The sequence below is a fragment of the Chrysemys picta genome, chromosome 2, assembly GCF_011386835.1.
Source record: "Chrysemys picta bellii isolate R12L10 chromosome 2, ASM1138683v2, whole genome shotgun sequence".
NCBI classification, from domain to species: domain Eukaryota; kingdom Metazoa; phylum Chordata; order Testudines; family Emydidae; genus Chrysemys; species Chrysemys picta.
In genome coordinates, this window is record NC_088792.1 from 252,459,882 (window position 1) to 252,473,292 (window position 13,411).

General features: G+C 36.9%; 1 protein-coding gene across 13 annotated transcripts in view; it reads left to right on the forward strand.

Annotated features, from left to right (window-relative positions):
- The window catches only part of VPS13B (vacuolar protein sorting 13 homolog B), a 943,390-nt gene that overhangs the window by 891,133 nt on the left and 38,846 nt on the right, over window positions 1–13,411 (forward strand). For 10 of the 13 annotated variants that reach the window (XM_065582180.1, XM_065582178.1, XM_008168353.4 and 7 more), the window contains 9 exons: window positions 28–111; window positions 308–483; window positions 938–1,108; window positions 2,850–3,051; window positions 4,287–4,475; window positions 4,893–5,039; window positions 5,985–6,268; window positions 9,615–9,742; window positions 10,739–10,938. In XM_065582180.1, coding sequence (XP_065438252.1) covers window positions 28–111; window positions 308–483; window positions 938–1,108; window positions 2,850–3,051; window positions 4,287–4,475; window positions 4,893–5,039; window positions 5,985–6,268; window positions 9,615–9,742; window positions 10,739–10,938 — 1,581 coding nt within the window. Of the gene's footprint in view, window positions 1–27; window positions 112–307; window positions 484–937; window positions 1,109–2,849; window positions 3,052–4,286; window positions 4,476–4,892; window positions 5,040–5,984; window positions 6,269–9,614; window positions 9,743–10,203; window positions 10,403–10,738; window positions 10,939–13,411 lie in introns of those variants that run through there. The other 3 variants (XM_065582181.1, XR_010598024.1, XM_042845067.2) reach the window with 3 other exon arrangements.

Genomic DNA, 13,411 nt, shown 5'->3' on the forward strand with positions numbered 1-13,411 from the left:
GCTGTCTATTCATCTCTCTGTGTGCAGGTGCCATCTTCAAACAGTTCAATTACTTATGTGTGGTGCACAGTTTTGACATTAGAACCCAACACTCAAGTACAACAACGACTAGTGAGTGCATTCACCATTCTCCGAATTCTGTATAGCTCTGTGGCCTTTTCGTGTTCTGAAATAAGTTAAGGTCAGAATGACCCAGAGCAAAGATTTATTAACAGCTTGTTTCAGCAGCTGGAATAGAATTAACATTAAGTTAGTGTGTTGTGGGTTTTTTTTGTTTTTTCTGTTTTGCTTTTGTTTTTCTTTTTAGATTGTTTTCAGCCCTCTTTTTATCATGAGGAGTCATCTTCCAGATCCAATTATCATACATTTGGAGAAAAGAAGTCTGGGGTTGAGTGAAACACAAATGATTCCAGGAAAAGGGCAGGAGAAATCATTGCAAAATATAGAGCCTGATCTTACCCATCACTTGACTTTTCAAGCCAGGTATAACTTGTGCATTTTCCTAAAAATGCCTACCATAAAAAAGGAGTCATCGTTTGTCATTTCACTTTCAGTGCACTACTTCCAAGAATATTCCCTTTCATTGCATGTATAGAACAGATAACTGCATGGCCTGCTGAAAATGATACGATGGAATATTGTAAACACTGCAGTTCCTCTTACTGCACCCATATCTATTTATGTTGAGCATACAAATTAAGTGCGCCAGTTTTGGCATTTTGGAAAAAAAAGTTCCTACCATCTCCTGTGATGCCATATTCTACCAAGTTTTTGGGAGTCCATTTTCTGTTATATGTCTGGTTAATTTAATCCTGGTTGCCTATGAGATCATTCAGGTTTCAGAGTGCGCTCATAATGCTGCACTAAAGAAAATGTTAGCCATAGTTTGGACAACCTAGTGCTGTAATTGATTTCTGTTTCTGCTTTCATTTGACAGGGAAGAGGATGATCCATCAGAGTGTGCAGTTCCTATCTCAACAGCACTTATCAAACAGATAGCTACTAAATCCCATACAGGTGGCACTGTGAATCAGATACTCTCTGAGTTCTATGGGATTAATAGCTCTCCCCAGCCTGTGTGGCCATATAATAGAAAGGATTCAGAGAGGTAATATAGGCTTTGCTAAGTGTTGCCCACTGAGGTTGCATTGTCATGAAATTAAAGAAATACATATGCAAATAAGGCAATATGTTAAAAGACCCTACATATTTCAATTGTAATAAAGGATCTAAAAGCCTTTAATTTTGTTCATGCTTGTGTAACTGGCTGATAACTTTATAAATATTTTCTGTAGTTAGGAGCTTCAGAAATCATTGCAAATAACCTAATGATACATTTTTTTTATCAATTTTTCACCAAAATATCTTTTCCAAGTGAGCCTGTCTAGGTGTGCTATACACCATTAAAAAGTACATAGATTAGAGTAGTTAGCAAAAGTAGCTTTGGGTTTTTTGAGCTAAGCAACCAGTGAGCAAACAGCACAACTGACACATGTGGATTTATGACCAGAAAGGCAATTTGTTCATTAGTCTAGCTTTCCTCAAATGCAAGTGGTATTTAGCCAGTGGATCATTTTACTGATTTCCTTTATTTAATTTCCTTCTTCCTGTGGTTGTGCAAGCCAAGAGAAAATTTTCTTTCAGTTATTATGAGCCTAGAATAACTACTCTTCACTTGGTACTGAGGGATTGGTAGTACAACAACAAAAACATGTAAATGGTCTAACAGTCAGGACACTGAAATGTAGTTATGCGACTTGTCCTACACAATAACCACAGCTGATACATGGCTCAGGCCCTGATCCTGCAAAAACTTACATGCTTAACTTTAAGGACTTAAGTAGTCTCTTTGAAATCCATAGGACTAATCACATGCTTGAAGTTAATAACTGTTCATGTTCCTTATAGGATCAGGGCCTGATTGAATACATCACTTCATAACAAGGGCCCTCAGTTCACTAAGAACTAATCTTAGTCATATAAAAATTGTTGCCTATGGCTTGTTAAAGCCTAAAATCCTGCTGAGAGTTCTTGAGAATAGATAAGTAGGGTCTTTCAGTGTTAATGCAGTTACCCTAAAAACTCATTGTTAATCTGTTCTGGCTTCTGTTATAACTAGCTAGAGTTTTGTCCAGCTTCGAATCTTTACTATTAAGCTACTCATTTGGAAGTAACTAAAAAACACAGAAGCAGCTGTCTTTACAGTACTTTATTTACTAGAGAAAGTTAGCGAGAATCAGTTTCCTTTTTTTGTGTATGGTTAGCCAGATTTGTGAAAACAAGTTGTAAGGACTATATCTAATTTAAGTCATAGGTGATATTCAAACATATCTTTACCTATGTTTGAATACCATATGACATCTGTACTGATTTTTTAAACTGACAACAGAGTTTAAAGAATTTAGATCAGCTCAGAGACTGCTCAAAACTACACTGTAGGGGCCATATCAGCCTTGCTTGCCCCCAGAATTGAGGAGTCTCAACCATTTTTTGTGGTTCCAGCACCTCTACTGTGACCAGCAGAGACTGTTGTTTATGCAAATGTGATTTTTATAACCACTAAAATTGGCAGGAAGTAGTCAGAGCAGGTGTAGTCGGGATACTACTTTTAATAGTTTTTTTTTTAATTGATCAGATTTCAAATTGATTGTCCCTTTAATAAATTCCTGCTTTTACAACCTACACTTAGGGCCAGCTTTTTCCTGACAGTATCTCTATGCATTTCAGAATGATATGTCATGATGAGGTATTGTAGAATAATTTCTGAGTAGCTAGAATGATTAAATGCAATTTTAACATTGAATTAATAATTTTCTTTTCTTTTTCTTTTGATATGTTATTTGGAACAGTAATGAACAGCTCACTCAGTGGGATAGCCCAATGCGGGTGAAGCTGTCAGTGTGGAAGCCATGTGTTAAAACTCTGCTGATAGAACTCCTGCCCTGGGCTCTGCTTAACAATCAGTCCAAATGGGATCTCTGGCTATTTGAAGGAGAGAAGATAGTTCTGCAGATACCTGCTGGGAAAACAATTATACCTCCAAATTTCCAGGTAGCCATACTGTTCAAGTTAACACACACAAGTTTTCTAAACACTCAAACCTTATTTCAAGGCTATATTTCAATCCACATGGTCCACATGTTCTTGCTGCATTCTAGTCCATATGTGTACCAGTAATATGGTTATGGTCCGGGTATAAATATGAACTGGAATCTGCTGTGCTGATTGGACAAAATAAACAGATGTAGTCCAAGGCAGTTTGGCAGGACATGGTGCAATACAGTGATTAACAAGTTAAGGTTGCTGCACAATATGGCTCACAGATGCCCATGAAAAAATCTGCTTTGAGAGTATAGAGCAGATCTTGCATGCTAGGTGAGCTACTCTCCTAACCTATGCACAGACAGATTGCATTCTTCACTGTTTCCTTCTGTGTATCTGTAGTGCCTACTTGATTCTAATTATGTGTTATCAATACTTGGGAGAATCTGGCTCTGCCATCCAGCTAACCAGTGGTGGGTGTTGACCACCATGGAAGATTTCACCGCTATCTTCCCACTGTCCCAGTAGCCAGTTGCACAGCTACCTTCCTAATTGCACAATGCCAGGTGCAAAGGCTACTTTGTCCTTATGTATATACATTGGCTTAGGTGGCACAGCTGATGGCCTGGGAAGAATGTTTGTCTTGAGAGTAACTTTTTTTCATGACTTGTGCTGTGTATGTAGTATGTGCTTTCAAGAACGTTGATGATGTCTGTTGTGATAAAGGTGGATTTCAAATGTGGGAGATGGGAGGACTGCTCAAGTATACATCCTCCAACTTGAATTTGGTTCACTAAATAGATTTAGTTGGATTTTCCCTTTGACGTGCCTTCTTTTTGGCCACCCATACACTTTTCTTATCACAACTCCCAACCTGTTATCTGAGTTTAAGCAGAATTAAACTTAATTTGCATGTCTACTCAGTGCCTCATCAGTGCAAGTTATACAACTTTGTGGCATATAACTGTTTTCTGGATATATTGCTTTGGTTGACTAGCTACACCACCTTGTATTTGCCACTAAATTTTACCAGTAATTTTTAAGATATTTATACAGTAGCATCAGCATGTCCCTTATAAAATGTATACTGTATAGAGAGAATTAAAGGGGGGAAATACAGGTCTGCAGAAAAGCAATAAAGGAAGTTGGTTTTAGGTATATGCATACTTGACAATTACTGTTAACTGTAGTATGAGTGTAAAAGTTAGCAGAAAGTTCTAAATATGGTTATTTTCCATTTACAGGAAGCTTTTCAAATTGGAATATACTGGGCAAACACTAACACTGTGCACAAATCAGTGGCAATCAAACTAGTTCATAACATAACATCTCCAAAATGGAAGGATGCAGACAATGGGGAAGTGGTAACACTGGATGAAGAAGGGTTTGTTGAAGCTGAAATAAAACTTGGTGCCTTCCCAGGTCATAAAAAGGTGAGGAAGACATTGTGAAGATTTATAACTTTATCATTTCAAACAGAGAATAATCAAATGTCAGATGAAAGCTGTCAAATACATAACAATGCACAAACTTTGCTCAAAAATATGTTAATAGATTCAAAAGTGTAATGCAAAAATAAATAATGGATCAAATGTAATTTAAAGCTTAGATCATCTATAAAATGCACAACATCACTTTAAGCAAATTAAAATTATGAATTCTCAGTCTTCTTTGAAAAATATTGACTGATGCAACTAACGGGAATTCTGCTTAGAAATTTGATGCAGATCAGGTTATAATGTAGAGGAATTAAGACAGGGTCTCCAGCCTAAAATATTATTTTCTTACTGTATTACAAAAACTTTGTTGTTTTTATGTCTGTTAACATATTCTTTTAAATTATCCTGCAGTTGTGTCAGTTCTGCATTTCCTCTATGGTTCAGCATGGTATTCAAATTCTACAGATTGAAGATAAGACAACAGTAATCAACAATACATCATACCATATCTATTGTATACCACAGCTGTCTGTTTCAAGGCCTCGGTCAGGAGAGGAGGTAGAGTATTTTGGATATTATTTTTCTTTTGGCTTCTGCAATAGGCAGGCATTGATATTTATTTAAAGTCTCAAATTTGTCTTGCAAAAATTTAACAGAAAAAAGTTAAGAGTTAATAAAGATAAGTAATTTCATATTGTTTTAATTAAAAACGGGGAAGCTATGGTAAATTCAGCTACGGTAATTAACTGTGATCGATATCTGTGCAAAGTAGCAGATCCCTACACATTGCAGGATTAGTTCTGCCTGCTTTCCATCTGTTCAGAGAATGAAGACCATTGCTGTAATATAGGCGGTATAATCCATAATAGCTGTTGAAGTACTTCTGAGAATTTGTACTAAGTTCACATATAGAAGAGGTACATCTGCTTTGCAGGATGAAATATTTGAGGTACCCTTTTTAGACAACTCCAATACCTGATCATAAGCCATGGGTCTGTAGATATTCCCCAAGTTTATGTATTCCAAGGAGTGAAATATTCATTCATTAATATACGTTTTCTGTGACAGCACTGTATGTTTAGGAAATAAGCATACAGTAAGCAGAATGCATGCAGGCACAAATATATTTTTAATCGGTCATTTATTTATTGATTAGGGCATGCAGTAAATGAACAACAGACATATGGAAGGTATTTAAGGGGCGGGCTGCAATTTTATTAATTTAACATTGGGGAGGGGCACTATATGCCCACCCCCTGCTGTCTCATACCAGGCAGATCAGAATTTAACTCACTGACTTAAATTTGATAGCATGGGTGTAATGGGACAGAATATGAGGACAGAATATGGCTGAATATCTGTTGAATCCTGCAGCCCCATTGATGCTGTACTTTTAGTTACAGTTTTCTAGCTGGGAACTTATAACTGTTCACGGTAAAAGTTAAATATCAATGGACTGTTATGACCCAACATGTTTTTGCATTATCTTCTTTTTCTTTCCAGTATTTACACATACCAGACAGTACTGCATTCAGCATCTGCCCAGCTGGGGAGCCACCTACTGAAAAATTGAGCTCTGTTCCTTGCTGGCACCTGATGTCAGACATCAGTCAGTCAACTTCAGAAGTGTCCCTTTTTCAAAAGCACATATTGCTAAGTTTCAATCCAGTTGTGTGTGCTGACAGCTCACGGTGCTGGAGCCTGCCAGCTGTGATTAGACCAGAGTTTCCTAGACAGAGTGTGTCAGTACCCATTGGAGTTTGTAATGAAAATGGATTTTGTACCAGGTAAATTGAATAAATGTGAATGACGTTCTTCTTTGACTGTCAGTATAAAGCTTTATCTAGAAACAAAGCATAAGAGATTAATAGAAAAGTTAAAATAACAACATATGTCCACCATATGTAAAGTCAAATCTCACTTTAATTTAAAAAAACTGTAACTGTTTGATGTTTTAGACACTTTTAATAAATGGTTGAATGTTATGATCGTGTACAACTTGTACTATTTTACTATTTACATCGCTCCTCCTTTTACATGTATAATACTATACAGAATAAGAGAGAATGAAAAGAAGTCTTTTCAACATTTTTGAAAATGTGCATGAAATAATACAAATTAAGAGTTGGAAGTACAATATTAAGTAATATAATTCCAAACTATAGGTTTTGTTTTTAAAAGAGTTGACCAAACCAAATATTATAGAAATGCTTTCAGGATTATCTTCAGTCAATGAAAACAATTTTTAGTTTGGATTTATACAATTCTGTGCAGTGTATGAAACCCAAATATTGCAGCATTTAGAGCCAGGAAATGAAACTGACTGAGAGGGATTTTATTGTCCAGGTTAAATGAAATGCAAAACGTAAGCAAATGGAGTAAATGGTGAAAAATATAATTGGTTTAAAAATCATTTCAGTGTTCTTAATCTAAGTTGTTAGTAGCACAGGAAAGAAAACATGTTGGTTATTTTTAATATAACTTTGTAGTAGCCCTTTGAGAAACATGCTGAAAAATAAATAATGAAGTAGAATTGGAAACATTTTCTGTACTTTTTCTCTCTCCAAATATTTCTAGAAATCCTAAGAGAGAACTTGAGAAGATGTTTTCTTTGTCCAGAGATTTTGTGATCCACTATATTTTAACCATGTAATTTTTAATTTGTTTAACCATTTAAATTTTTAATCTACCAATTTGGGAAGTATCTTTGAAAGCTATGCAAAAATGTACAATAACATTTAATAAGAAGAGTAAGAGAGAAGAGCAGGAAAAACAACATTGGGGATAAACTGTTTTGAGAATGTAGCGAGAAAAGATCTCTAAGTTTTAAAGCTTGCTATATCCAAATATTTATTCTCCTTTCAAAACAAGAAATGCCTCCAGCAAGTTAAAAATAACACTCCTGCGATGTAGGAGACCTGACTTTCATTTCCAGACCTGAGGTCTGATTCTGCTCTCACTTATGCAGGTGTAAATGAGAAATAAATTCACTAAAATCAGTGATGCTACATCACTGTAAGTGAGTCATATAGTCTTTCTTTCACTTGGCCAGCAAAGGTGGGAGGGGTTTTGGAGGCAACATACTCAGTCTATATGGAATAAGGTGGGAATACCTCATATCATTCAATTACTCAACCGCAATTCCTCTAGATAATTTAGAAGTGATATTGGTGGATTCCAGAGATACACATGCAGACTTCAGGTGGAATGATCTAGCAAAAATAGGGTTCCTAAGAGTGGGGAAGAATAATGTGAGGTTCTGATGGGGATGAAGGATCCATACCACTCCCTTTCAAAAACTGGCATAGTCATATTTTAGACCTGTTATTTCATAAAAATCACTTTAAAGAAGCAGATTTTCAGAAGTGGCCATTAAAATTGCACATTCAAGTAAGCAGTTGTGTGTGCAAATCAGGAAATGGTACCTCTTATTCACTAATGATAACCCACAATTAATTGATTTTCTTTTTTAAATTGCAACAGTAGTGATCCAAAATGCTAGAATTTAAAATACTAAGATTGTTATGGATCATTACTGCAAAGTATTGTGTTGTTGTATTTTTCAAATAATATTTACATGTACAAAAACATTTTTTAAAAATAGCATTTATATGTACGTGCAAATTTTCCTGAGCTGTTTCAGAAGTCAATTTTCAAAATTCGGCCCCAAAATTCTCATTATTTTCAGTTCCTATAAGTCTGCAGTTTAAGGGTCTGACCCTGCAAGCATGCAGGTACTTAATTTTGAACACAGGAGTAGTCCCATTAAAGTCAGTTTATTCTCTAATGTTGTCCTATTTTTCTCTTGTCTTTCTTTTAAAATGTATTGTCGGTAGGACTTCTCACATGCTTAATCATAGGACTGAAAGGGACCTCGAGAGGTCATCTATTCCAGTCCCCTGCACTCATGGCAGGACTAAGTATTATTTAGACCTTTCCTGACACGTGTTTGTCTAACCTGCTCTTCAAAATCTCCAATGATGGAGATTCCACAACCTCCCTAGGCAATTTATTCCAATGCTTAACCACCCTGACAGTTAGGAAGTTTTTCCTAATGCCCAACCTAAACCTCCCTTGCTGCAATTTAAGACCATTGCTTCTTGTCCTATCCTCAGAGGGTAAGAAGAACAATTCTTCTCCCTTCTCCTTGTACCAACCTTTTATGTACACCGCTACCCCAAACACGACCCAATATAACATGAATTCAAATATAACACGGTAAAGCAGTGCTCCAGGGGGGGCGGGGCTGCGCACTCCAGTGGATCAAAGCAAGTTCGATATAATGCGGTTTCACCTATAACGTGGTAAGATTTTTTGGCTCCCGAGGACAGCGTTATATTGAGGTAGAGGTGTACTTGAAAACTGTTATCATGTCCCCTCTCAGTCTTCTCTTCTCCAGACTAAACAAACCCAATTTTTTCAATCTTCCCTCATAGGTCATGTTTTCTAGACCTTTAATCATTTGTGTTGCTCTTCTCTGGACTTTCTCCAATTTGTTCACATCTTTCCTGAAATGTGGCACCCAGAACTGGACACAATACTTCAGTTGAGGCCTAATCAGTGTAGAATAGAGTAGAATAATTATTTCTTGTGTCTTGCTTACAACACTCCTGCTAATACATCCCAGAATGATGTTCGCTTTTTTTGCAACGGTGTTACACTGTTGACTCATATTTAGCTTGTGGTCCACTATGACCCCCATATCCCTTTCCGCAGTACTCCTTCCTAGGCAATCATTTTCCATTTTGTATGTATGCAACTGATTGTTCCCTCCTAAGTGGAGTACTTTGCCTTTGTCCTTACTGAATTTCATCCTATTTACTTCAGACCATTTCTCCAATTTGTCCAGATCATTTTGAATTATAATCCTATCCTCCAAAGCACTTGCAACCCCTCCCAGCTTGGTATTGTCCGAAAACTTTATAAGTGTAGTCTCTATGCCATTATCTAAATCATTGATGAAGATATTGAACAGAACTGGACCCAGACCTGATCCCTGCAGGACTAGTGCATAAGTGTCTGCAGAATTGGGCCTAAGAGTGAAAAATCGTACAAAGGGGGTGTTGTTAATAGTAAATTTGAAGTTCATCCAAAGAATTATATGATCATATGTATAATGTTTTTCTGTTGTAGAGCCATAGCATTGACTTATCAAGAGCATCTTGGGGTGACATACTTAACTCTTACGGAAGACCCTAGTCCTCGCATAATTATCCATAATAGGTGTTCTGTCTCATTGCTTATAAAGGAGAACATCAAAGGTATGGAATTTGTTACAGCACAGTAATCAAAAACAAAGCCTTGTCATAATAAAACCATTATGCTCTTTATCTCTACTGTACGTTTTACGTCTGTAGGTGCTATAGTTATGACCATCACTGGATGGAGAATGGTAATTCCGTTTTGCTGAGGATCGATGTCCAGATTTTTAAAGCTATTTAAGCATTGTGGTACTCAGCATTGCAATGCCTAACTGATTTAGGAGCTTCCGTCTCATTTTCAAAACTGAATCAGGTGCTTGGGAGCCTAATTCCCATTGGAATGAGACATAGGCTCCTAAATCGGTTAGGCGCTGCAATGCTGTGCGCTGCAACTCCTAAATGCCTTTACAAATTTGAGCCTTAGTGATTTCAAACTACTGGTTCATTTCGATTCAGAACGAGAACCTAAAATTTGAAATTCTTGACAAAATGGAATTACCGTTCTCTGCCCTGCTTTACAGGTAGTCACAGCTTTGCAGCAGTCCACCTGGCGGGCTGTCCAGGAGCTGAGGAGCCTACAAGTCTTGGGAGCGTGAGCAGTCAAGAAGTCAGGCATCTGGGCTGCCAAGGAGCTGCAAGCCTGGTAGCCAAGGCTTCCAGCTTCAGAGGAGCCAGGAGCATGGAAACTCAGGTTCCCCAGTAGCCCACCTGATGAGCCGGGTGGGTAAACTGGCAGGAAACTGGGCAGGTTTCAATGGAATTCATTGAAATTGACATGTCCCCACAGGACATTTGGATTTTGACCAATTGACAAATTCTGACAAAAAAATATTTGTTGAATAATTTTCAGTCCGCTCTAGCTATGACAAATTACTGTACTGAATAATATAAGTTGCTGGGAAAAAAATGTTTTAAAACAAAAACCAAACATAAAAGACAAAGGTGAGGTTTTTTTGTAGTAGAAAAATCTCTTGTACGTGTAAACATGTGGGTTTTGATTCTGCTGTCAGTACAAACAGTTGAAGAGCCTAATCTAAACATTTTGTAAAATTTCAGACACCCCAAAGTTTGAAGTTTATTGCAAGAAGATTCCAGCTGAATGTTCTATTCATCATGAGCTTTATCATCAAGTCTCCGGCTACCCAGATTGCAAAACCAAGGACCTGCTGCCCAGCATTCTTCTGAAAGTGATATCAACAGATGAACTATCAAATGAATGGAGTGATTTTGTGGACATTAATAATCAAGGAACACAGGTAAATCATTAAAAAATATTTCTCAACTTAGAGGGTAAATGTCTTTAAAATGTGGGATAAATGGCCTAAACCAGGCGCACAGTAGTAAGTAGGCATCTCCACATGTAAAGGCAAATTCACAGGGAAATGTATTTTTTTCCATCATGTTAGACCTTCAAAGATCAATACTTCTAGGGTTTTTGCACCGAACACTGCCCAGATGAGTATAGTCATTTTGCTTTTGAAATTTACAATGGTAGAACTATATTCTGCATCTGCACAGAACCAAACTACATGCTAAACATGTAATTACCTTTTTGGTGCATGGCCCTGGTAGTTGTGTTTTCTGTTTAAGTCCTAGGAGCTCCCTCCAAGCCTGTATTTGTTGACATTTTAGATCCTGCCTCAGTTCAGGGGACTGATTAGATGGCCTATCAAGGTCCCTTCCAGTCTTACATTTCTATGATTTTATGATTATTGTTTACCTTCTCATAAGCAAACTAGGGAAATATGGACAATCTGAAATTAGTAAAAGGTGGATGTACATCAGTTGAATAACCATACTCAGAGAGAACTTATCACTGGTTCGCTGTCAAATTGGAAAGATGTATCTAGTGGAATCCCGTTGGGGTCCATCCTGGGTCTAGTACTAGTCAACATTTTCACTAGTGACTTTGATAATGGAGTGGAGATTATGCTTATAAAATTCGTGCATGACAACAAGCTGGGAGGGGTTACAAGAACTTTGAAAAAGAGTATTAAAATTAAAAATTACCTTGACAAATTGGAGAATTGGTCTGAAGTTGTCAAGATGAAATTCAATAAAGACAAGTGCAAACTACTGCATTTAGCAAGAAAAAATCAAATGTATAAATACAAAATGGGGAGTAACTGGGTAAGCAGTAGTACTGCAAAAAGGATCTGGGGGTTATAGTGGATCACAAATTGAACATGAACCAACAATATGATGTTGTGAAAAAATCCAATATCCATCTGGGGGGGTATTAACAGAAGTGTTGTATGTAAGATGCAGCATATGATTATTCCACTTGGCACTGGCAGGGCCTCAGCTGGAGTACTGTGTCTGGTTTTGGGTGCCTCATTTTAACAAAGATGTGGACAAACTGGAGAGAGTCTCGAGGAGAGCAACAAAAATAATAAAAGGGTTAGAAAATCTGACCTATGAAGAACGGTTTAAAAACTGGGCATATTTAGTCTAGAGAAGAGAACACTGAGATGAGAAGTCTTCAAATATGTTAAGGGCTGTTATAAAGAGGACAATGATCAATTGTTCTCCAGGTCCACATAAGGTAGGACAAGAGAATGAGCTTAATCTGCAGCAAGGGAAATATAGGTTAGATATTAGGGAAAGCTTTAAGCTAACTTAAGAACTGGAAAAGGTTATCAAGGAAGGTTGTGGAATTCCTGTCACTGGAAATTTTAAAGAACATGTTAAATAAATATCTGTCAGGGATGGTCTAGGTTTATTTGGTCCTGTGTCACCATGGGGGAATGGATTAGATGACCTCTTGAGGGACATTCCAGCCCTACATTTGTATGATTCTGTTATTCATGCATAGCTATTTTTATGACAAATAATACAAATTTTCCAGTTTTAAATTATGTCGCTCCTTTTTCATACTCCCAGATGCCTTGTTGTAAAAATTACTTGGTCTAGACACATCAATCTTGAGAAACTCTGGCCTCTTGAAGCAAATATATGCAAGATCCAACAGAGTAAATTTCTCTCATTTAGTAACTTCACTATTCCAGCTTCCTTATCCTTCCAAATCCCACAGGACCCATCATTGTCATTCTCCTTCTGCTTCTTCATGGGAATGAAGTTTGTTTATACAAACGGGGGGTTATTTTATTCTTCAATTGGCTTTTCTCCTGTTTTGAGGTAAATGAAAACTTCCTTGCCTGGGATAGTGGTGTGTGTGTGGTGGTTTTTTTTTTTTTTTTTTTTTTTTTTTACAGAAATTTGTCCATCTTTAAAGTAATTAGCATACATGGAATCAACACAAACAGCTTTGCCACTTAAAAAAATATAGTAATTTCAGATGTTTTCCTTTGGGACCACTCACAAAATGTTCCTGATTATTAACTGGTATGTTAATTAGCAAGTAGATCAGCTGAGTTCAGCAAGCCAGTCAACAATGTAAGGTTTCAAATTCCAGTCATTGATATTATGCCAGTCCAGTGTTCTTTATAGAAATCAGACTCAAAGAAAGAATTAGGTGCTTTGAAAGCATTTGGGGATCCTATCCTAGTGGAGGAATTCTTTCCAATTAAAAATTCTGATACTTCAGACCCTCAGCTTGCTTAACTCAAGCTTTAAAAGTCCCTTTGACCTACTGGTATGAAACATCTCAATTTCTTGGACTTTCTGAACCCAAAGTATTGAGGCTAATAACAAAACTTTCTTTGCTCAGTGATGAAGTGTTACTTGAGTAAGCAGAATTTTAAAAAAAAAATCAATCCAAGATTACAC